This window comes from Apodemus sylvaticus, chromosome 1, assembly GCF_947179515.1.
Source record: "Apodemus sylvaticus chromosome 1, mApoSyl1.1, whole genome shotgun sequence".
NCBI lineage: Eukaryota > Metazoa > Chordata > Mammalia > Rodentia > Muridae > Apodemus > Apodemus sylvaticus.
Window position 1 is genome coordinate 182952673 of NC_067472.1, and position 25596 is coordinate 182978268.

The 25596-nt window shown below is 43.9% G+C and overlaps 2 protein-coding genes across 7 annotated transcripts in view; one reads left to right on the forward strand and one right to left on the reverse strand.

The window, feature by feature from the left end:
• Window positions 1-25596, reverse strand: part of LOC127671775 (zinc finger protein 420) — a 104988-nt gene that overhangs the window by 26349 nt on the left and 53043 nt on the right. The gene's annotated exons all lie outside the window — the stretch shown is intronic.
• On the forward strand, window positions 207-16055 carry LOC127671860 (zinc finger protein OZF-like). Of its 2 annotated transcripts, none has more exons than XM_052166923.1 (5): window positions 207-471; window positions 4269-4347; window positions 7448-7587; window positions 7857-7952; window positions 10630-16055. In XM_052166923.1, the coding sequence occupies exons 3-5, from the start codon at window positions 7467-7469 to the stop codon at window positions 12090-12092; spliced, it is 1680 nt and encodes a 559-aa protein (XP_052022883.1). In that variant the 5' UTR covers window positions 207-471; window positions 4269-4347; window positions 7448-7466; the 3' UTR covers window positions 12093-16055. The 2 variants fall into 2 exon arrangements, with proteins under 2 accessions (XP_052022883.1, XP_052022875.1); XM_052166915.1 differs by having other exon boundaries at window positions 7461-7587.

Genomic DNA, 25596 nt, shown 5'->3' on the forward strand with positions numbered 1-25596 from the left:
TTTTTTTTTTCTGGAAGTCTATATAAGGACATGGACGAATGAAACTTTCACTCTTTGCCTGCTCGGTCCTCACCTTGCCTGCAAGTCTTTCCTTGGCAAGTTTTCTTTCACACAACCCAGTCTAGGTTGGCTATTGCTTCCCCTCTGGTGACGTACAGGGTCGCAGCGCCACCTGGGAAATGTAGTTCAAGAATTGGCCAGCGACGGGTCTCGCGGTGGACCCTAGCCTTGGTTTATCAGACACACCAGGAAGCCAGTTAGAAGCTGCCTGCGAGCCTGTTTGCTGACTGGGAGCGCGCGAAGCTGTGGGGGGAGGACCACTGAGGAGCGTCGCGCGTTCCCGAACCCCAAAGCGAATCCCAAACACCTGAGTGAGAACAAACCAACCCCGGGCAGCCTGATGAAAGGAAGCCGCCTGCCTAGTCCCATGGGTACCATTGAGCAATGGAAATCCTAGTATGTGATACCCTGGTAAGACCTGGTGTGTGGAAGGGGAGTAAATTGAGAAAAACTAGGCACTGGTAAGATTGATGGATTAATGGGGAGGCACCAAAGTGCTGGATAGCTTAATGAAGGTGAGGGTAACGCTGTAGTGTGTTTGATCTGTGCATGTTATGATTCTAAGTATTAGCTCCTGAATGTGGATCGCCTGGATGGCAGGGAGTGGGACAGTCTGAACCCTCTAAATCTCATTTCCACTTCAGATCCTGATTAATACCTGAAAAGTCTTGGGTTCGAGGCCGATTAGATTATTGTCTTTTTGCTTAAGTGGGTAGAGGCGATCTCAACTCCAGAAAGATGGCATGTTTAGATATTTTCTTTTTTTTTCTTCCTTGTTCTCTCCCCCTCTTCTTCCTCTTCCTCCTTCTGTTCCTCCTCCTCCTCCTCCTCCTCTTTCCCTTTCCCCTTTCTCTCCCTCCCCCTACCCCCTCTATTTTGAGACAGGTTCTCACTGTGTACCCCCTGGCTTTCCTGGAATTCACTAAGCAGACAAGGCTGGCCCTGACAGCACAGAAAAAATCCACCTCTCCATTGCTAATATTCAAGGTGTTCTGTTTTGAGATGGTACTTGAATTAAAATTTAGGGCCTCAACTGTCTTCTCACTGTTCCTAACCACATTCCTAATGTGTTCTCCCCACATTCCTAATCTAACATAAACAAGAAGAGATGATAGTAGGTAGAAGAAACATAAAGAAAGTTCTGGCTTGGAGGTGGCAGTGGTGGTGGTGGAGGAGAAGGAGGAGGAGGAGACCTTTAATCCCAGCACTTGGGAGGTAGAGGCAGGTGGATCCCTGAGTTCGAGGCCAGCCTGGTGAGTTCCAGGACAGCCAGGGCTGCACAGAGAAAGAAATGCTGCAGTGCGAATTCTGGACTTTTGGGTTCTTTAAAAAAAAACAAAACAAACCACAAAAATATTCTAAGAATATGCTTACATTTTAAACCCAGGTGTGGGAACATGCTGGCTTGCCTCATGCTCTAGCAGAGGCGTGGTGTTACCAGTTGGAGACAGTTTCTGTAATTAATTGTGTGCTGTTTGGAAATCTGGGAATTTTTCAGAGGGTACATAAGTGCTAAAGCCCCACGGGTGGGTGGTGTTTGGTGTTTGGTCATTATTCCCTAAGTGGCCAACTGCCACCCATCGCCCCATTGGCTGCAGTTTGCTAGTAGTCAAGTCATGCTCAAGGAGGAAACAAGAGGAAGGAATTAAATTCAAAGATCTCTCTCTCTCTCTCTCCCTCCTCTATCCTTCTTACTTCCCTATCTAGTGATAGGGGGTGAAATGGGGGTGGGGGATAGAGGGTGGGGTGAAAGGAGAACTCACCAAGCAGCGAAGACCCCAGTCACAGCAGGTTATTTGTGAATGAGAGGCACGCTGAGTACAGGTGTTCAATGATGCCACTAATGTGTCTTTCAGGACTTCCTAATGGGTTTTGCTTTTAAGTTTTAGTTAATGTGAATTTTTAGTTGTAATTTTATTCTCTATTAGTACTTGTTTGTTTTTGTTTGTTTTTTTTTGGTTTTTGGTTTGTTTTCTGCAGCTTGTCCTAAAAACCCCTTTCTTATTCATTTTCATAGCCTCCGTACGAATTCAATTCTTTATAGATGTACAAGCTTTGCAGATATTCACTACTTCACATTGAGGTTTTGTTTTCATTTTTTAAAACTTATTTTTATTTGACTATTTTATGTATATGGGTATTTTGCCTAAATGTATGTTTGTGTACCACGTATGTACAAGGCCTACTAAAGTCAGAGGAGGGCATTGGATTCCCTGGAACTGAATGTGGAGACAGTTGTGAGCTACCATGTGGGTGCCCGGAATTGCACCTGGGTCCTCTGGAAGAGCAGCTTTGCCCTAAGCTACCTCTTTAAACCTGCAGTTTGTTTTTTTAAATATATTTTAGTTTCTACCTGTTGTTAAAAGATTCAGGGTTGGATTTTATATGAGCATTTTCAATTGCCATGTGAACAAAGTCTCGTAGATTGTGCTGCCACATTTTAAGAAGTGAATTAGAAAAGTAACTAAGACAAGCAGTGATCAGTTTCTGGTCTTTTAAATTAGGAAATAACTGGCTTTCAAAGATAACTTGAAAGTTTAGGTTACTACAGATTAGAAACATCATTGATGAATCTCAGGGAAAATAATACTACTGTGCCAACTCTTAGACCAGAATCTGTCCCTATCTCCCAGTCGGACACGCATACATATCATTATTTACACCAAGTACACAAACATAATTTTGCTTACTAATTTTATTGTTATCATCTGAAGTGGAAACATAAGGGTTCTTTGGAAAGTCGTTTGGATGGTGTTTTGCTGGGGCAAACACATGAAGGAACGTTTAGCTGAAGCAGACACAGTGAAAGGATGTTCTTCTCCAATAAGGTCACACCTCCTAATCCTTCCCAAAACGGTTCGGCAACTAGGGACCAAGCATTTGAATGCACAAATCTATAGGGGCCATCCTTATTTAAAAACCACCATGTAGTATGAAGTATTTTATGTGCCTGGCTCTTTAAATGACCCTTTGCTCTTCAGTGACTGCTGGCTCTTGGAATTTTGGCAGCAGGAGAGGCTATAAAGCCAGCAGAGGCTGAGAGGTGAGCGGAGAGTTAGGAACTGGAGAGTAGTTAGGAGAGAGGGGGAGGGGATTGGGGTCCCAGAGAAGAAGAATAGGGTCAGAGAAGACAGTTGATGCAGGAAGAAAGAAGAGGCTGGAGAAGAGAAGAGATTTTGAAGAATGAAAATAAGAAGCAGTTGAAAGTGAATTGGGCAAGCACACTGAGGTGGCAGTTGAACCTAGAAAAGTTGAGCAGAGCCAGAGAAGATATTGTTAGGAGACAGATAAAACAAGAACCCACAAAGTAATTAAAAATAAAAGAAAAACAAATGGAGAACAAAAAGAAACATTTACAAAAAGCTACACCACCCCTCTGTCATCTCAGTAAATATCTGGTGAGTCTGTTGAGGGTGTATTTAGGCTGCAGACTTGCCTAGTTTTATGCTCTGAATGACAATAACTCTGTAGGAATCAGACTGTCGTTGGGGAGCCCTGGGCAGGTGGAGCGGGCCTTCAGCTGGGAGATTGCCACCATCCTTGAGGTGACCATCAGGTGTCTAATTCAGGAATGGGGCAGTTAGAGGGAGCATTTATGGAAAGACAGAATAATCCTGTTTCATATTCTGGTTTTTGTGGTGGTTTGGGTATAACTAATTGAGTTCAGATTATCTCTTTTCATTTGAGTAGCTCTGGCTTTGCAAGGGAGTAGAATTCCCTGAGAGTCCCCAAGCTCTTCCTCCAAGGAAGGAAACAGCCCTTCACACACCTCCATGTGGAAGCTTTGTGGTGGCTTGGATGGGAATAGCCTTCGTAGGCTCATCTGTTTGAACGTCTGGTCCCCGGTTAGTAGAACAATTTGGGAAGGATTAGGAGGTGTGGCCTAGTTGGAATAGTTGTGTCACTGCAGATGGCTTTTGGGGTTTTAGAAGCCCATGCCGGGCCCAGTGTCTGTCTCTGTGACTGCCTGCTGCCTTTGGATTAGGATGTAAAGCTCTCAGCTACTGCTCTAGCACCATGCCTGCCTACTGTCTGCCATGATGATCGCAGACTAACCCTCTTAAAACTGAAGTAAGGCCCCCATTAAATATTCCCTTTAAAAGAGGTGCCTCGGTCTCTCTTGATCATGGTGTCCATTCACAGAAGTAGGACAGTAACTGAGACACACTTCAAAGAAACCGTGACCTCTCGTGGTTCTTCCCCTCTAGATTTCTGCAGCTCTACGTTGTTGGCAGTGGAACCCAGAAGAGAACTAGCCAACTCCTGAAGGTTTACGCCATGGCCCAAGTAAGTTGGAATTGTCTTCCAAGATAGCATGTGAATGTCTATGACTCCTTGTCCTTAGGCTGCTTCTCTGAGTCTCTTCTAGTTGGTAAGGGGTGGTTGGGAGGCAGTCAAGAGCTGGTACCCATCGCTCTTGTGTTCTGCCCTTCGACAGAGCACCAACGGAGGAGAAAGCCATTTCTGTAAAGGGAGTACCAGAGCTTCCTTTCCAATCCACAGTTTTACAAGGCAGAACTGCATGACTAAAGAGGAAGAGAGTATAATGTAGCCGTCCAGTGGCCATGGATGAACAGGGATCACCTGAAAGGGGGGGGAGGCTGGCAATGAAAAGGACAGGGTAAGAGGGAAGGATGAAGCCAAGACAAGGTTCTTTCTGATCAACGCTCTGAGTTGTCTAATATTTGACACTGCGTTTATAAAGGGAAAGCCCACAGAACTCATCTTTTGTCTTAGCCGGAGTATGTTGTAAAGCAAGGTCAGCACAGCAGTCTAATCTTTTGAACCAGTACCATTAGATACCAAAGTATCTAATCTTTTAAGTTCTTATGGGAACAAGCCAAAGCAGATGACTCTATCCAGGCCGGAAAGGTCCGTAGTGGCAAGTGCTCAAGGCCTGTTCAGTGGGCTCAAGGCTGGGAAGGCCACAGCATAAGAATTTTTTTTTTTTGAGTTCATAGAATAGGACATTACAATTAATCAAGATGGGATGTACCATGGTTGGAATTCACTTTGGCGCTGCAGGAGGAGGCTCCTCAGATGGGGGCTGAGCGAGAATAGCAGGATGCCAATAGGAGCCCTTGTATTGATACTTTTTCTTCAATAATTTATTTATTATTTTATGTAAGTACACTGTCGCTGTTTTCTGACACGCCAGAAGAGAGCATCAGATCTCATTACAAATGGTTGTGAGCCACCATGTGGTTGCTGGGATTTGAACTCAGGACCTTTGGAAGAGCAGTAAGTGCTCTTAACTGCTGAGCCATCTCTCCAGTCCTACTTTATTTTTATTTTTTAAAGGAAGGAAATATTTGGTTTTAACCGTAGGTTCCTAGGCTATCTAATCTCTGGACTTTGGTCACCAGAGCAATGTTAGGTATTGATTCCATGTTGTGGAGTGGGCCTTAGGTCAAAGCAGATATTGGTTGGTTACTCCCATAAGCTATGTGCCACCATTGCTGTAATATCTCATGCAGGCAGGACACCATTGTAGATCTCAGAGGGTTTGTGGCTGGCTGGGTGTTTATGTTTCCCTTTTGGTATATACTGAGTACCCTCCTGTGCCGACAGTGCTAGAAAGTGAAGGCTCTCTGTAGGCACCAGCTTGACCGCTCCATGTTCTCTGAGTCGAGTGGGCGTGGTCTTCATCAATGAGGTCTTCATCAGTTTGTGGACAACAATCTATGGTCTTGAAAGTCTGGATTGTTTGGAGATTCCCATGGTGCCAGCAACTCAGTTAAATGTAATTTAATTCCAATACTGGCAGCTTCATTTGGTAACAAGAGATGGCCAACTGTCGCTCCCATTCTCCCCCATTATTTGGTGATTTCATTTAAATTGCCTACATATATGTATGTATTTTAAGACATTTCTACTGTATAAGGGTTTCATGCTACCCCTCAAATGGGCCCCAATTTTACCTGTCTTCCCCCCTCCCCACTTGATCTTTCTGTGCCAGCAATCCCCCAGTCATCCATGGCTTTATATTCTGTTTTTTTTCCTAATGAGATCTTTCTGTCCCCTCTAGTCCCTTACTCTACACCTGACCTCTATGATTCTATAAGTTGTAGCTTGACAGCTAATATCCGCATATAAGCAAATATGTACCGTGCTGTCTTTCTGGGTCTGGTCTACCTCAAAGATGATTTTTTTTTAAATTCCATTTACTGGCAAATTTCATGATATCATTTCTTTGAAATGGCTGAGTAATACTTCATTGTGTAAATATACCACATTTTCTTTATCCATTCTTCTGTCGAGGGGCATCTAGGTTGTTTCTAGTTTCTGGCTATTATGAATAAGGCATCAGTGAATATGGTTGAACGAGTGTCTTTGTGATAGGATGAAGTGTCTGTGGGTGAGTGCCCCGGAGTGTGTGGTACAGCTGGGCCTTGAGGTAGATCGATGCCTGTCTTCCTGAGGAACCACCCTACTGATTTCCACAGTGGCTGTACAAGTTTTCAACCTCACCAGCAATGGTGAGTGCCCCCCTTACTCCATCCTCACCAGCACGAGCTGTCATTGTTCTCTTGATCTCTTCTCACAGGGGTAAGGTGAATCTCAAAGTGGCTTTGGTTTGCGTTACCATGACAACTAAAGATGTTGGACATTTCTAAGTGTTTCCTAGCCCTTTGAACTTGCTCTCGAGAATTCTGTTGAGATCCTCGTCCCATTTTCAACTGGGTTGTTTTTGGTACCTAGTTTCTTGAGTTCTTTATACAGTTTGGGTATTAGCCCTCTATGAGATGTACAGTTTGTAAAACCTTTCTCCATTCTTTAGGCACAACTTTGAATAGCATGTCCTTTTCAGCTTCCTAAGGCCCCGTTTATTAATAGTTGACCTCTGTGCCTGTGTTAACAGTGTGCTGTTCAGAGAGTCCTTCCCTGTGCTGATAAGTTCTAGGCCATTCCTCACTGTCTCTTCTGTCAGGTTCAGTGATTCTGGTTTTACGTTGAGGTCTTTGATCCATTTGGATTTGAATTTGTGCAGGGTATAAGCACGGATCTATTTGGATTCTTTTATGAGCAGCCATCCAGTTTGATCAACACCATTTATTGAAGATGCTGTCATCTTTTCCAGTGTGCTTTTCTGATTCTTTATCAAAAACCAGGTGTCCATAGGTGCATGGGTTTATATCTGGGTCATCAATTCAGTTCTCTTGATCAGCGTGCCTGTTTTGGGGCCAATACCATGCTGTTTTTTTTTTATTGTAGATTTGTGTATAACTTGAGATTGGGGTTTCATTTCTATATCTCTTCTTGCCCTACACCAGACTACCAGCTCTAGGTGCTCATTCTTTTTTTTTTTTGTTCTGCTGACTTCTCTTTGTTCAGAGTTCTCCCTTCTATCCAAACATTTTCTTTAAGTTCACCTCTGATATTTCAGTGTATCCTTTTAGGGACTGATGACGTTCAGAGATGTGGCCGTAGACTTCTCTCCAGAGGAGTGGGCGTGTCTGAGCCTGGAACAGAGGAATTTATACAGAGACGTGATGCTGGAGAGCTACAGCCACCTTGTCTCAGTGGGTAAGATTCAGAGCTCAGCCCTAGATGTTCCTGCAGCAGCAGTGGGGTCTCTTTCAAAGTTGTGGAGGACATCCTCTGAAGTTGGTTTGTACAGAATTAGCAATAGTCGCTCCTGGTGGGATCTTCTATCACCCTCACCACTCAGAAATATTTTTTGACTTTATCTTATCGTTCTTACTATTGTCTCTCTCATAACCAAGGATCCAGATGATAAACCTACAATTCTTACCCATGTGCTCATTTTCTCTTTTAAAAAATCTTCTGGGTAGGACTTTGTGCTTATCGGCCACATCTATTCTCCATGTTGGAAAAAGGACAAGACCCCTGGATGATTTTGAGGGACGCAACAAAAGGACCTTATTCAGGTGAGTGAGGCTTGGGGTGGACTGAGACAGTCACCAGTAAAGATGATGGCTGTCTTAGTTAGGGTGCCAGTTGCTGTGATGAGACACCATGACCAAAAAGCAAGCTGGGGAGGAAAGGATTTATTGGGCTTACACTTCTACACGATAGACCGTCAAAACGCTAGACTATCTCTAACCCTTTAAAAATGTTAGAAAACTGTCTGAAGCCATCTTAACTCTCAGACCTCCCTTCCTCTCCAACTCCTAGCTCCGCCCCCTTTTCCTTGTCCAATCACAGACCAATGTTGCAGGAATATCCTGTAACAGGAGGAAGTCAGGACCTCAAGGAACTCAAGCAGGGCAGTAACCTGGAGGCAGGAGCTGATGCCGAGGCCCTGGATGGGTGCTACTTACTGACTGGCTTACCCAGCCTGAATTCTTATAGGACTCAGGACCACCAGCCTGAGGATGGCTGCATTCACAGTGTGCTGGGCCCTCCCCCGTCAATTGCTAATTAAGAAAGTTCTCTACAGCCTGATCTTACGGAGGCGTTTTTCTCAACTGAGGCTCCCTCCTCTCAGATAACTAGCTTGTATCAAGTTGACATAAACCGAGCTAGCATAATAACCAGCTCCTGAGTGGGCAAGAATATCATGGAAATAGCTTTTCACTGGCCAAAGGCCTTTGACAGGAATGTGACTTTTAGAGTAAGACTTTTCCAGATTATCTCTCTTGCTGCTTCAGATACCATTCCATTTATGTGCTCTGTCTGTCCTTCACATTACAGAGGTACATGCTGCTCTTTGTCTCCACTGGTCACTGTTTTGTGGATAGTTTGGATCAAGTTGTTGTATAAAATGTTTAACCTCAATTAGGGGTTTCTACCCCACCTTTGGTCATTTAGTTTCCATATAAAAGACACACAGACACAGACCGACAACACACACACACACACACACACACACACCCTTTAAACAGTACTGCAGCTGGGCAGATATCTATCATCTAAGCTATTAGTGTCTACTGCTGTATCAAGAACCCCAAGGTATAACTTGCCATGTTCCATCTGGGCCACTCTTAAGTCCGGTTGGCCAGCCCTCATAGCCATGGGTTCATGGCTCACCTACTCCGTGGAGTCTTCTCTCTCCACCTTCTTCTTTTCCCCATCATGGTCTTCCCTCAGACCCCCAAGCCCAGAAACCAAAAACCCCACCTACGCTTCTTCAGCTCAGCCATAGGCTGTCTGATTTATTCAATCAATAGTTTTAAACTAAGGAGCAAGGTCCCATAGCATCCCTTGGTGCATGTGAGGACTCTCTTGTCCCTGAGGCAACCAGGGCCAGTATTTAACATTCCAATGCATAGTAACAGACGAAACCTCAACATTCAGTCTTTCCTCTTGTTCCCTATAATTTTCATTCAGATATTTACAGACTACTTCATTCTCTTAGGAAATTGTGATCTCTCTCTCTCTATCCTGATTTTTACCCACTTCCTTGTGAATTTAAAAGAAGAAAATTAGAATTTTTGTATGTGTGTTTGCCTATATGTTTGTATATACTCCACTTGGAAGCAGTGTCTGAGAGGGCCGGAAGAGGGAGACAGATTCTGGGAGAACTAGTGCTACCCATGGTTGTGAGCCGCCACGAGGGTTCTGGAAACCAGACCCACATCCTCTACAAGAGCTGCCAGTGTTCCTGACCACTGAGCCAACTCTCCAGTCCTCTTGTTAATTCTTTTTTTTTTTAAAATGTTCTCCTTGCTTGTGCTTCCTTTATGCAGTTGACTCCGTCTTTCAACTGTCTGCCCGTCATGTATTATGAAACTCTTTATTATCCTCTGTGATTGGAGCATGGCCTTAAACCTCTGTGTCCCGGGCTCCATACTAAAGAAGGTCTACCACTCAGCTATACCCCCAGCGTGGTTTCTTTGTTTGCTTTTTGGAGGTATTGAGTATTTAAGACAGGACCTTATGCACACTATGAAAGTATTTTATTTTTCTCAAATTTCTGAGGTTATGAGTTTTTTTTTTTCCTCAAAAGGGAAAAAGATCTGTGCAAAGATCTGTGGCACAAGCATACTATGCTGACATAGGAAAAAATAAGAAAAATTAAGAAGAAAAAGGTAATGTGAGGAAAAATTAACATGGCCATGCACCGTGGAGGAAATGAGAGAGGGGAACTTCGTAATGCGCGGGCGGTGGAGCCACGGGGAAGCACAGTGATGTTTGCAGAATTAGACCGTGTGGTGTGTCACACTGTTGTGGTCAGCTCTCCCCATTCACGTTTGCTGGTCCCCAGTGTGTGATGTCGTTGGCTTCATCTTAAGCACTGCCCCCTCCCGCATGAATCCACTCCTTAACTCTTGCCATTGTAATTATTAGCTTGCTGGCTTGAATAGGTCACACTGAGTAAAACAACCTAATGTTGACTTCTTTCTCTCCTTGATCGGTTACGTCAACAATCATTTTTTTTTTTGATTCCTTAGATGAATATGGTCAAAGGAGAACTTCACACTTTTCTCACCCGACTCAGTTTTATTAACTCTTTTAATTTTGTATTTACTTCTTGCTCCCTTTTCATATTCATAATTCTGCCATTTTTAAAGCCATTCATCTTATACATCTATACATCTTTACTCTATTTATATTGGATGCTTTATCTGGTTTTGGGTAAACAACTGTAAATTTATCTTTCAGACATAGATTTCAGTTCTCAGAACAAGAAGTTATCAGCAAACCCTAGCATATCTGAAGAATTGTGTCAATGGGAAATGAAGGAATATTTTAGAAAACACCATCTTGAAGATTTCTGCTTTGGAGATGACTGGGAAGGCAAAAGTCAGTTTCAAAGGCATCAAAATCAGGAATATTTTAAGCAACTGGCAGTCGCCAGTGAAAAAATGCTCACTTCCAACCAGGGTATAGTTTTTAATCGCCAGAGACTTAATGCAGAAGAGAAAGCAATTGAAATTCAATGTGAAAAAGCTCTTAGTGTGCGATCTGGCCATATTCTTCCTCAGAAAACTCCCCCTGGTAACAAAGTCCACAAAGACAAGGAGTGTGGGGAAACCTCTGTTCCGGGATCGGAGTGCACTCCCTGTCAGCAAGGTCACTGCCCTGAGACACCTCCGCAAGGCAAGGAGTCCGGAGGGCCGTTTGGTTTGCCTTCAGGAACACCGGGTCTTCAGCAAGTTGACACTGGTGAGAAGTCCTATGACTGTAAGGAGTGCGGGAAGTCCTTTACTTTGAAGTCAAATTTGACACGACATCGCAGAATTCACACCGGCGAGAGGCCATACACATGTCACGGATGTGGAAAAGCGTTTACACAGAAATCCCATCTCATGTCACATCAGAAGATTCACACTGGAAAAACAGCTTACGTGTGTGGCGTCTGTGGGAAAGCTTTTCACTGTGACTCGAGCCTCACCAACCATCAGAATATTCATTTTCATGCGGTTGATGCCGGCAAGAAAGCATACGAATGTAAAAAATGCGGCGTGGATTTTGGTTGTCATTCAAGTCTCAGTGATCACCAGAAAACCCACGCTGGGGAAAAACCTTTTAAATGTAAACACTGTGGGAAGCTCTTCAGGTTTCATTCACATCTTAGGGCGCACACACGAATCCACACTGGAGTCAAGTCCTATGATTGTAAGGAGTGTGGGAAGTCCTTTACTTTGAGGTCAAACTTGATGCGACATCACAGAGTTCACACCGGTGAGAGGCCATACTCGTGTCACGGGTGTGGAAAAGCATTTACACAGAAATCACATCTCACGTCACATCAGAAAATTCACACTGGGGAAAAAGCTCATGTCTGTGGCGTCTGTGGGAAAGCTTTTAGCCGCGGATCAAGCCTGGCCAGTCATCAAAATATTCATTATTACGTGGTTAACGCTGGCAAGAAAGTGTATGAGTGTAAAGAATGTGGCAAGGGCTTTGGTTGCCATTCAAATCTCAGCCGCCATCAGAAAATCCATGCTGGAGAGAAACCTTTTAAATGTAGGGACTGTGAAAAGACCTTTGGTCAAAGAGCACATCTTACCAAACATCAGAGAGTTCACACTGGCGAAGGCCCTGATGAGTGTCAGAGTGTGGTCAAGTTTTTCCTTGAAGACCACAACTATGTCGACGCAAGAAAGTCCATATTGGTGTGAAGTGATGGAATGTACGAGGAACGTAGGGAAGCCCTTATTTGTGGTTCATATCATACCCACACTAGAATATTCACACTAGTGGGAAGCCCTGAGTCTGAGGCACGTGGGAACACACACATTGGGAGCGCAGGCTTTACTTGTCACCAGAACATTCAAACTGGGGAAACAGAAAAATCTGAGGAATATGGAAAGACTATTCACGGTTCAAAGCTTAAATCACCATCAGAAATGTATACAGTGGGGGAGGGTCAGCAACCAGGCGTCTCCACCTCCTACCTCAGGGTCCCAGCAGCAGCAGGATGCCCACTGCCACCGTTGCCCTGGCCCCACGTCTTTCACCAAGCACACACAGGACATTCTCCATGTAGGGAGAATCCCGTGTGTATTGCGTGGGATCATCACCTGTCAATAAAAAGTCTGTTAGCTGAAAGAAGGAAATTAGCAAGAAATAGAAGTGGGACATTTGGCAGAGAGAGATTTGAACTTGGGGAGTTAGATGGAGGCAGGAGCGTCCCGGAACTCTGGAGGAGACAGAAGCATGAAACTGAGGACCTGTAACTAATCCTGAGGACAGAATAGGTTGACAGTTAAATAAGTGACAATCTAGGCAAGGAATAAGCCCAAGCTTATCACGTAGGCGTGTATTTATAAGAAATGAAGTCTTGGAGTCATTGTTCTAGAAATGGAGGTCAGGCAGAAAAGCTCAGGACCGCCCCTCCTCTCCCTGCCCTTTTTCTGTCCACCCTGTCCAGAAGCAGCCTCTGTATGCTCCCTCCCCAGTAAACCTCCCAGGCGAGACCTGCTACAGGTTGTGACTGTGTGGTGTCCATTGCTTAGATCATAACAAGGAACCCTAAGTATGTAATGGATATGGGAAATCCTTTATCTGGTCTTCACAGCTTATAGCTGTGGGTCACAGCTATCGGAAAGTACATATTTCTTTTAAGAGTTTAAATACAGTATAATTATGTAAAGTTAAAGGGCACATAATTAAGATTAGATTAAATTCAATTAATTTGAATTTTTAGCTCAGAGCATTCATGCAGTGATATGAAACATTGATTTTTTTTAAATGTCTATTTGATAGATTCAAGAGCATTTGCTCAAGTTGTTACCTACTATTTGAATATATGATATCCTAACAGTTTAAAAAAGCCAAAGTCTAAGAAAATTTTTTGTTTGTTTTGTTTTGTTTTGTTTTTTGTTTTTTCAAGACAGGGTTTCTCTGTGTAGCCCTGGCTGTCCTGGAACTCACTCTGTAGACCAGGCTGTCCTGGAACTCAGAAATCCGCCTGCCTCTGCCTCCCAAGTGCTGGGATTAAAGGCATGCGCCACCACTGCCCTGTAAGCCTATGAAATTTAAACATTAGTTGTGATATATAAAAATATACAAATATATGTATGTTAATGTGTGTATTAGTGTTCTATGTGTATCTATTTTTTGCCTATCTTTGAGATTTTGAACTGTACAAGTGGATGTGGCAGCCGTAAGGGTCCGTTGATAAATCAGAAAGCTCCGGCTGTGATTCTGGGATGTCAGTCATGGTGTCTTCAGACGGCTCTGCTGAAGATTATAAAGCCTGTAAGTGACTGTTTGCACATGGTCTTGATACTGGCTTTGATCAGGAATCTCCTTCTGCTCTTCTGGGATGTCAATCGTGATATCTGGGCCTGAATCAAGAGCTTTTGCTGCTCTTCTGGGATGCCATTTTTGCTACCTTGTCCTATACCAAGAAACTTCTGCTGTTCTTCTGGGGTGTCATTCAAGATATCTTCATATAGGTTGGCTATAGAAATTGGGCTCTGTGATGTGATCGTGTGTCCAAAGCCTTGATACGGGCCCACTGGGGAGTGTGGCGTTGAAGAGCCAGAAGCCATATCTTGTGAAGAGGAAGAAAGTAGGCTTGAGTATTCATTATGATTCAGGTCTCCAGGAAAACATTTCTTTTTTTTGGATAACCTCGCATTGTCCTCCTGACACGCCTCACTTGTTCAGTAATATCATCTCTGATGTCGAACACATCCCACATAGCGTGGAAGGAGTCAAAGCAGGAGCCTTCCTCTGCTTCATGCACATAGGGTTTACAGGAGACAGTATAGTGATGGGCAAGTGCCACAAAGAACGTTTTAATGCAGATTATGAAATCCTGCAGGCCTGTGGCCACACACTTTGCCATTCCCAGGTATGGTACTGCTTGCCAAAAGGAAACGAAGACCACGCGTTTCACACAGAGAAACTTGCCAGCGGGTTGTATAGGGATGAGCTCTTCCTTCAGGACTTTGTAAAACAGCAGCAGGCAGAACATGGTGAACTGTCGTGACAGATTGTTTAACATAGCCAGGTATGTCCAGGCATTGGGTTTCATATTACCAGCGTGGTGACGGTGGTGATTGGTCTGACCACAGTATATTGTGATACTCCTAGCTTGCACCTGAAGCACAGCACCTCCCAGCACCCATGGCAGGCAGCAGCACCACGGAGGGAGTTGGTTTCTCCAATCTTTAGCTTCCAGGTGTAGCATCTAGTTTGGGAATGGGATTGTCAGATAGTTGGTAAGGAATATCATAACGTTATAGATGACATAAGCTTTGTAACACTCCAGGCATCTACGTATATTCCAATTTGGGGATATTTCAAAACTACCCAACTATCCAAACTGTATATTGGGACCATCCAAAGGATCCTTCAGTTTTTGAAGTTTCCAAATACAAATGGGACCTGCGACCAGAAGAGCAGCTGAATAAATACCAGCAGGGGTCAGTTCCATCTCCTCCGAATATTTCCACTACATGCGCAAGGCATCTTCAGAAACAAATTCTCTCTAAATAGCTGAGTCAACGAACTAAACCAAGAATTTGGCAAGTTCTCTTTTTCAGTTGTCTTCTCCACTGGTGCCCTAGGGGAAGATTTACCAGCAGCTGGTGGCGTGTGTTTTGCAGCTGCTGCAGCAGCGGTGGCCACTCAGGATGCTCGCCGGTGCAGGCTGCATCCTTGCCAGCCAACTTGCATGCACCCGGTGCCACTGCGGCCTCACCTGGAGGTTACTCAGAATCTCAGCTGCATCATGACCCCGAGGACAGTCGGGGTAACCTGGGGATTCTGGGCACTCAGGGTCTGACCTGCAACTCTGCATATTTCTGATGGTCGTAGGGACTGAGGCACTGCTCCATTGCAAAAATTGCATTCACGAAACAGAAACAAGAATGAATTTATGGTTGGGGGTTCCTAAGACGATTGGAAAAGTGTTTTTTGATGGCTGCTGCCACAGGTTGAGAACCGATGTGACTTATAACATTCTTCTTTTTTTTTTTTTTTTTTAAATCAGCAGTATCATTGTAAAAAGCTTTTAAAGCAAAAAGGCACTAATTGGTCATCAGTTATACACAAAGAGGCAGTAGTGTATATTTAGAAGGTACATTTCAAGGCAATGTAGGTACAAAAATTATATTTTGACAAGTGTCATATGCTGATAGCTTATATTCTAGGCTAACATTAATGATTTTTTTTCTAGTACAACCCAAAAGTCCAAAGAAAATGGAAAAACATTTTAAAATGCAACTGAAAATCATGTCAAAGTAAATCAGGCTATACTATAAAGGAGTGGAAAGCCTTGTGTGAAATTTGCCACCTTGTGCTAACATAACAGAAGTAAATGGGGAGTGGACTGGACAGGAAATTCCTGGAAAAATGTAAATTGTATGTGTGTGTGTGTGTGTGTTTCACAAGGTACATGTGCAGGGGTATGTTCTCTCCTACCATGGGGGTCTCAGGGATCAAATTGAAGTTGTCAGACTAGAAACCTTCAAAGCCTGGGCTCTGAAAGTAACAGATTTGAAATTTACCTGGAATGTTAAAGCTTTTCTTTAAATTTTACATGGTTAATTTTTGGTTCAGTCGTAATTTCTTTCATTATTTTTAATGTGTACGGTTGTTTTTCCTGTGTGTATGCAGGTGCACCAGGTGTGCCTCTGCATGTGGATACCTAATGCCCACAGACACTGGGAAAGGATGTCAGATCCCCTGGAACTGGAGTTCCAGATGGTTGGTAGCTATTTTGTGGGTGCTGAGAATTGACCCAGGATCATCTGGGAGAGGAGCCAGTGTTCTTAGCCACTGGCCCCTGTCACGATTTATCGTTTCAGCTCCTGGTCTCTTTCAGTGTATATGGTTTAAGGAAATGAGCACATGTATATGTGGGCTGTACATGGTAGGTCATACTTGGATGCAGCCCTGTAGTCCTAGGTATTTGAATACTCGGTCTCCAGTTGGTGCTGCTGTTTGGAGACATTTAGGAGGTGTGGCCTTGCTGGCAAATGTATGTCAGTGGAGCAGGCTTTCTCAGCAATCTGCACTAAATCTCTCAACGGCTTAGTTTTCCTCTTTCTCTGCTCCTTTCCCTCCTCTGTCTCCATGTCTCAGTAAACTGTACTAAATCTATCAATGGCTTATTCTTTATCTCTGAAGCTTTAGCCTCTGAAGCTCCCCCGCGCCCCCCACCATATCCCCCCCATATCTCTCTTAGCCTGGTCTATAAAAGCCATTGTCCCAGTAGTTTTATATTTTTGCCCCGGGGGTCATAGGATGTACATTGGTGGAACGTCTCTATGATCTGCTCTAGAAAGGCTGTGGTCCCTGTTTAACCTCACGTACCTTGGTCAAATTTGTCATGCAGCCCCCGCGAGACCCGCTGATGGAGTCTGGTGGGGGACCTTCAGGTGCCCCTTACCTTTTGCCATATTAAAGTCCCAGGCAGGTCTAGTCAGAGAAAGCCCACTCTTCACGGCAGCCTGGTCAATTGATGGCACCCCCATGTCTAAGGGGTATTCTTTTTTGGCTTCCTGTATTATAAATAAAACAGTCTCAAAGGGATTAATCAGTCTCTTGGAAAATATGCCCTTAGTGAGAGCCACCAGCACTGGCAGCTGGCGGGGCCATGGAGGCAAGGGTAGGGAGATACAGGGAGGGTCTTGGAGCAACGGGTCTGTTGTCGGAGAGCTTTAGAAGGATCGATGTCTTCTCAGGTCTAGATCTCTCCACTCGCTCTTCTTTCTTCCTGAAGGCCAGAACCTGTGAGATGGGTCTCAGGGAAGAAAGGCTTTTATCTATATGAGTGGGGAGGTGGGTCCTCCAGTAGATTCTTTTAGGTAACTATAAAGACTTTCTCTCTAAATATAAACTGAGCACAATTATTACCATTTAGTAAATTATACAAGTATATAAATCTCAAAACAAAATTTTAGTATCGTAAAGATAGATTTTCTGTTTGATATTCTGGACTCTTGTCCTCTGGAAATCTCCCTCCATCATTTCTGATCCAAATAGCTCTGGAAGATGTCCAGAGCCTAGTCACCTTTTTAAAAACATAAAGAAAAAACCCTTTTTCCAAATCAGCACATCCTTGCGCCAGTAAGCAGAAAAACCTTTATTTTGACCTCTCAGAGGAACAATATTACCACAAAACTCAACATCATGCTCATTATGAAAATCAAAACAATTTAAAACAAGTGAAATAAACTAAGATATATAAGCCTCTACTTAGGTCTTTTTATCTAGCCAAGGAGGAAAAGACACCCAAAATTCCCATGGTAGACCCCATTAAAAGGAATATGAGCTTTCTCTGGCTAGATAAACAATCTTTATATTAACTTAATACAATTGATTCACTCTTCTATCTGTACCCGCTTACTTATAAGCAGGCAGCTCGTCAAAGCAGGATTTAAACCCAGAATTCCTGCGGCGCCCACTTTAGAATTTGAGTGTCCTGTTACAACCTATTTCCCCCACTAGGGGGACTCAGTATTCTCAGACTTTCCTTTGTTTCAACTTGGTGCGCGTGAGTCACATGACCCAGTTTTGGCGCTCCCTCCACCATCGCAGACCCACATTCTACACATGCCACACTATCCACTGCCTGCCAGTTCTTTTGGTCCCCCGACAGTGATGTCCCAAATTACCCGGTAGGACAGACTCTCAACACTCAATTAATTGACCAGTCTGGTTTATCAATATTTAAAACACAAATTCAAGATGTCGATACAATGAAAGCTTTTGCCAATGTTTTTAACCTCATAATACGCACAAAACAAATCAGCACACAGCTCGATCCTGCCATGGGCGGGCACCTAGGTCCAAGAACACACAAGATACTAACAAACACAGAGAAAAACAATCACCACACAGTTCACCCCTCGATGGACCCAGTTACAGACACCAGGTGCTCCTGCCCATGTGGCAGGAACCAGACAAACCAGATTATAGCAAGACCCAGCTCCCACCATTACTGTCTTGCCATTTCCAGAAGGGGCAGAACCTTTCCGGTTCTCTCCTGGGGGCCAAAGTGTCCCCCAGTTCCCTGCAGTCTCCACTTACTGCCTGTCTGCCAACTGAATTCGACCGCGCCAGACACTGTAGCTTCTCCCGAACCTCCCAGAAACTTGCAAGCAAACCGAAAGTTCAGACAGGCTTATAGACCCAGATTTTGACAAACAGCGAGACAAAAAAAAAAAAAAAAAAAAAACAAAAAACAAAACAAAACAAAACAAAAAACCCCGCAGTGTTACATGCTCAAGACCTCTGATTCACTACTTCAGTGTGTTCCCCCAGGAGGTCAGATTCCTGGTCAACAGCACCAAATGTAAGACTAGGGGGAGTCTTAACTTATCAGAGAGACCCCCGCCCCAGCAGAGCACGCGGAGGTGGGAATCAATGCAAAAAGCAAGAGGAATTTTATTCAATCCAGCATGCTGGGGTTGCCCTGCACGTGGGGAGAGAACGACCACGCACAGCTCACATAGCGGGCCTTTATAGATAGTCCTCAGGGCAGCCACCATTAGGCACCATGTGATTGGCGGAACAGTGTTTTTTTGGATTTTTTTTTTTTTTTTTTTTTTTTTTTTTTTTTTATTTCAAGACAGGGTTTCTCTGTATAGCCCTGGCTGTCCTGGAACTCACGCTGTAGACCAGGCTGGCCTTGAACTCAGAAATCCGCCTGCCTCAGCCTCCCAAGTACTGGGATTACAAGCGTGCGCCACCACTGCCCGGCTAGCAGAACAGTGTTAACCTTTAAACTAATTGGTTGTTAGGGAATGAGGTAGGTGGCCAATGGACTCTGGGCCTTTCCTAGCTGCAGGGACCTTCCTGTGGTCTGAGGAATGTAATTTAACCTCTCTCTTCGGGGAGGGGCAAGTGTTCCTTGACCTTTCCAAAGTTTCTGAGTTAACCCTTTCACCCTGGCCCCAAGGATCAAGACCAAGGGTGTTACTATGAGGAGACAAAAGTGGGAGAGAAAGAGAGAAAGTGTGGGAACAGAGAGAAAAGAAAGGAGAAAGAGAGAGAGGGAGAGACCAAAACGTCTGGATTGTATAGGGAGAAGCCTCTGGGGGAAGGGTAGCCCAGCCCCGGGGGAAGGGGAAGTTCAGGGTTGGGAGCAGGGCATGCCAGGTGGGGACTGAGGGATGCTGGGAGAAGCTGGTGGCCAGGTCTGCTTTGATATGTAAAATACGCACCTCAATCCCTTGTCCCATGGCCCAAGACCAAACATCCCAACCTGTTGTTGATTGTAAATGAATAAAGGGTGGCATAATCATCTATGTCTACTTCCCGCTGACATTGGGCCACAGTTTTGGGGTGTGGGCAAAAAGGTGGAATGTTGGTCAAGACTGGGAAGGCTGGTCGTTTCACTGCTGTCCAGGTTAAGGGACCAACCGACCAACCTGGGGCAGGAGTGTGTAACCTCTGTTGAAGCAGTGAGACTGGGCCAGTGACTGTGGGTGACTGTGTTGGGGTTTCCTGGATACAGGTTCTGAGGGGCACCTGGATGTTAGGGGCAATGATAAAGGTCAAGGAGTTCAGGAAGAAACCCTTTTTCTTGGGCGTTCACTTGAAACTCTTAGGCCCATGGTCTAGGTAGTTGGAGGAGGGGTAGGTTGGGTCCCAAGACCAGGAAAAGACAAATAGATCCCACCCCCAGGAATAGGCATGTGTGTGTGGGGGGGGAGAGGATAGACTGTTAATTGATAGTACTTTCCTTGATGCAGTCGACCTATGAGAGGTGGATTCCCCGAAGCTTTATAAGAATCTTTAAGTTTACAAAAAGATAAATCACTTACCTGTAACTTTAATTTTTCTCAACTCTTATTTTTAATGATAGTTCTTAAATGCTTTAACTTCTCTTTTAGTCTATCATCCACCAGGAGTGGTGGGAAAGAAATGATATGGGGGAAGTGGACCTCTTCAGAGCAATTCCGGTCTGTGTTGTCTGGAAATTGGCAGTTCAGTTCACAGGTTATTTGAATAGGCAAACTTAGCTTGGCTCCAGTTACCCACCTTAGGCTTAACCTTGGAACATATACTTTGATTTTTAAATATACCTTATTTTTATTTTGGTATGAATGCATGGAGTCGTGGAAGTATGAATTTCCCCATAACAAAGATGGCTGCCAGCCATGTGACTTACCCTTGTCCAAGATGTAGCAAAGCCACAAGTCCACCCTCTTTCTCCCAATGTCATGATGGCAACCAGTCACGTGCTGTTTACCCACCTGTATACTATCCTCCCGCTGGCATGGCACGTGGCATCATTAAAATGAGCAGGCTAGTCTTTTAGTAACACCATCGCAATTTGTGCCACAATCAGCGCTACACCTGGATTGCCCTAAACTCAAATCCTGTGCCTCCCCCCACCCTGGTTCTGGGATTACAGATAGGCACCATCACATTCATCAATAATTTCATTTTTGAAAGGAATATAGAGTATGGTGGTTTGAATAAGATTGTTCCCTATAGGATCATATGTCAGGGGAAGATTAGGTTTGGCCTTGCTGGAGGAGATGTGTCACTAGGGGTGGGCATTGAGGTTTAAAAACCCCACAACCAGGCTCAGTCTGTCTGTCTCTCTCCCAACACCCAGTGTCTGTCTGTCTCTGTCCCTGCTGCCTACAGATCAGGAGGTGGCTCTCAGCTATAATGAGAGCTTTTTTGCTATAATGTCCCTCAACATAATGATAGTATGTAAGCCCCCAGTTAAATGTTTTGCTTGATAAGAGTTGCCTTGGTCACAGTGTCTCATCACAGCAATAGAACAGTGAATAGACACAGAGGAAACAAAATTCCCAGGAGTCTTGTCCCCAGCCCCCTTCCCACCACAGCATTGGAAATAGAGGTAGACGCACGGTGACAGACAACTAGCTTCTTACATGGATTCCAGTGATTTGAACCCGGGTCCTTATGCTTGTGCAACTAGCTGAGTCTAGCTGAGTGTCTCCCCAGCCCATCTGTGATTTATACCAAAAGATTTCACAACACTGAGAGTACTTGAAGAAATCTTGTCTCAGACACCCTTATGTTTATAGTATACCTCAAAACCGTAAATATTCCAGGAGATGAAGATACAGCTTAGAAGGAAAGGGCACATTTAGTGGGAGTAACACCCTAGATTATAGACTCAGTACCACCCACCCAGGAAAATGTAAATGCTTGAGCAAAACTTAAGGAATGATTAATAGCATTTCCATACCCTGATGAACATATGGAGGGTATCTAAAGAGATGGCCAGTTCTCTGACATTCATCAAGCATGAGATTGGTCATTATGAACTTTTCTACGCTGTGTAAGCTGTGCATCCCAGATGAAGGACTGCCTGCTCTTTGGTAGTTTCCTCACTATTGAGAATTCTCTAATGTCAAGGAAGTTGTGTGACCTATAGAAAAATTTTCCCACAATCCTCACATTCATAGGGAATCCTTGTAATGTTCATTTTCTGATGCTAAATTCTGAATCATGGCAACAGGTCTTTCTACAATCCTTGCCCTGACTTTCCTTCACCAGTACGGATTTTCTGATATCAACCTCTGAGCCATGAAGGAAGTTCTTCCCACATTTTTTTTTTTTTTTTTTTTTTTTTTACATTTACAGAGTTTCCTTCAATGGCTTTTTTCATGTTAAGCAAGGTGTGAAGCCAATGAAAATCTGAAGTGGATAATTCTGGTTTCTTTGGAAAGTCAGTTATGGTTAAATGCTGTTTTTCTGGGGCACACAGGTAAAGTATGTTCTGTTATAGCAGACGTGTGAAAGGACACGTGATCCCACAGACCATTGGAGCTCGAGCATTTCTTTGCCTCACTATTTTTCCCTAATGACACACATGTATTGGTTCACCTTACATTATGTGGCTGAACTCTGTTTGTGGTGATGCCATAGAGAGAAATTCACCAAAGAACTTCTCATAAGTTCCTATGACTTCTTGCCGCGTCCATGACCCTTCTACAACCTTCACATTCATAGGGATTCCTCCTAATGTGTGTTTTCTGATGCCAAATTTTGAATCAAAGTGTGAAGCCCAAATGAAAGTCTGCAGTGGAAACTGCCCTTGCTGATTTGTGTGTGGTATTTGCTGAGAGGACTGGACAGCAGCTGCTGGTTCGTGTGTGGTGTTTGCTACAGGACTGAACTGCTGATATCCTGACAATAAAGATTCGACTTGCATCAAAGAGCTATTTCTAAACAGGTCTACTTCCCCTGTGTTCTACTAACTTTTCTATTACTTCTGGTGGGTGGTGGGCTGAAGGAGAGGGTTGAATGCTTATTAAAGTGGGTTGAAAAAAATATGCCTACAATTGTCTTCCCACATTGCTTTATAGTCTGAAGGTTTCTGACCAGTATGAATTTGTTGATGTTGAGCAAGGTCTGAGTTCCAGATGTGGGACCTCCCACGACTCACAGTATTCTAAGGCTTTCCATCCCGATAAACATGCTGATGTTGGGTAAGACTTGAACCATGACTACAGTTTTTTCCATATTCTTTCCATTCATGTGATTTCTCACTATTATGCATTTCCCAGTATTAGACATGAGTGAAAGTTTTCCCTCACCCCTTACCAGTGTGAATCCTCTGATGGTTAGTGAGATGTGCTCTCTGGCCAAAGTCTTTTCTACATTCAGTAGGGCTTTTTACCAATATTGTTCTCTGATGTTCATTTAGGTATAAGCCACCAATAAAAGTTCCCACATTCCTTACATTCATGAGGCTTTTCACTGTGCAAATTCCCTGATATCCAATAAGGTCAGGGTTACAACTGTAAGCCTTGCCACATTCCTTGCAGGTGTTTTCACAGATATGAAGCCTCTGATGTTGAGTAAGTTCTGAGTCAAAACTAAAGGCTTTCCTATTTTTTCTTACATTTAAAGGTTTTCTGTCCAGCATGAGTTCTTTTAAGATCGTCCACACTTGTGAAGTCCACACCACATTCTTTATCACCACATATCACCATATCTCTATGTTCACATATTTCCTTACCAGTGTGAAATGTCTGATATTGAATGAGTTTGTATCAGGAAGAGAGGAGTTTCCATGTTTCTTAGTCTCCACAGATTTTTTCACTGTGGTGAGCTAACTGAAGTCATATATGGTGTGAAGCAGACTTAATGGCATTTCCGTGTTGTCGATGGGCCTGGTGCTGTTTGCATTTTGATGCTAAATCCAATCTCCTGGGAGGGGCTGTAGGCAAGGAGTGAGTCACATACCCAGGTGACTTCTTGTGAACAAATCTAATGAATAAAGGAGCCAATCATTGTGCGAGTGCTGGGACTTCTGAGCTGGCTAGAGGAAGAGGAGGAGGAGGAGAGAGCTAGAGGCTTTATGGAGGGGGAATGCATGAGAGCTATTTGTAGCTAAGAGTGTCTCCTGGCTGATCCATCAGGATTCACCACCAGAGGATTTAGATTTAATAAGGCCTACAAGATTAGGATTTTAGTTGCTGCACCCAGCAACTGAGTTACCGTTGTTTCTGAACTAAGTTTGTGTTGCATTTTCCTTCACACAGCTGCTCGTCTGGGTACAAGAGAGAAAGGTGTGATGGCAAAGTGTGGGTTTGCCTGAGGTGCTCCACAAAGACCCTGGGGGATCTGAAGCACGGGGTTGGCTTGGTATCGACCTGCCAGTGGGAACTAGCGAGCTGGGAGGAGACATTTTAGGAGCTCTGGGCCAGAAAGTCTCCACAAGATAATATCAGGTCATTCATTACCCTCCAGTGCATAGCTGGCCAGGCAGTCGTGCCAGAGAGTTGCTAGCACAAGTGCAGGAATGTGATAGTTCATTTATTATCATTATTATTATTATTTATTATCATTATTATTATTGTTGTTGTTGTTGTTATTTTCCTGCAACATTTCCACATTAACTTCATTCACTTTCTCATGTGTATTCAGTGTTTGCTGCTGATTTTTGGCTGTTGTGCTCTGACCTTCACATAAACAATATGGCAAACCTGTAACTACCCCAAATAATGCAATGATTCTTTTTAATTGAGAGTTTAACAACAGTTCTCTTTGCCAAACTGTCTTGGTGATGGATAAATTACTGGCAGAGCTATTTTTATGTACAGAAAGTAAGTATAAATTCCCACATTCGTTGAGAAGACTGGGAGCAATGCAGTTTATATCCGTCACGTAGCACAGAGGGTTCACCTTTAGAGAAGATAATGGATGATCCAGGCCTGTCTTTCCTTCACCGTCCTCTCCTGCTGTCGTCCCCCCAGGCCCTGGCCCAGCTTTGGGTGATCTTTCCACACTCTGGTCAGACTCACTTCATCTTTTTTTGTGTGTGGGGGGACAGTTCTCCATGTAGCCCGCCTCTCTTTTTTGTGGGCGGGGACAGTTCTCCATGTAGCCCCGCCTCTCTTTTTTGTGGGCGGGGACAGTTCTCCATGTAGCCCCGCCTCTCTTTTTTGTGGGCAGGGACAGTTCTCCATGTAGCCCCGCCTCTCTTTGCCCTGATGTCCAGCTAAGCAGCTTCTTATCTCATAATGTAGAACCTGTGACGGATAAATGGCCGCGTTCCAATAACGGAGAAGGACAAAACTGTCTTTATTACTCCATATAATGTCTATGAGCTCTTCTTAGCCTAAAATGGGATTAAAATATATGTGGTTATTGGATAAAAATGTGGCTCTGGGCTGAGAAGGTTGCTCAGGCCACGAAGGTGCTTGCTGCCAAGCCTGTCACCCTGGATTTGATCCCCATGACTCATGTTGGTGGAAAGAGAGGACTGACCACATCGGCTTGTCTTAACTTCCACTTGTGAGGCTGGGCAGGACATCCATCCTGTCTCCTGCCCACAGTTGACAAAAAAGAAAGAAAGAAAGAAAGAAAGAAAGAAAGAAAGAAAGAAAGAAAGAAAGAAAGAAAGAAAGAAAGAAAGAAAGAAAGAAAGAAAAGAAAAGAAAAGAAAAGAAAAGAAAAGAAAGAAAAAAGAGTACAGTTTTTTTCTTTAAAGAATAACTTTATGAATACAGGAAATACCCAATGGAGGGGAAAGGTGAATTGGGAGAAAATTCAACAGGAAGTAGGAAGAAAAAACAGGTTGTTGCTTTTTAAGGAAATATAGGAATTCACTACCTAAATGAAAAGAAAGCTGACAGCAGAGGTTGGGGTGTGGATATGGAACTGACTGAGAGTTCCAAACCTTCCATGAAGTGTCACACTGGAAAATTCAGTACTGTGTACTTC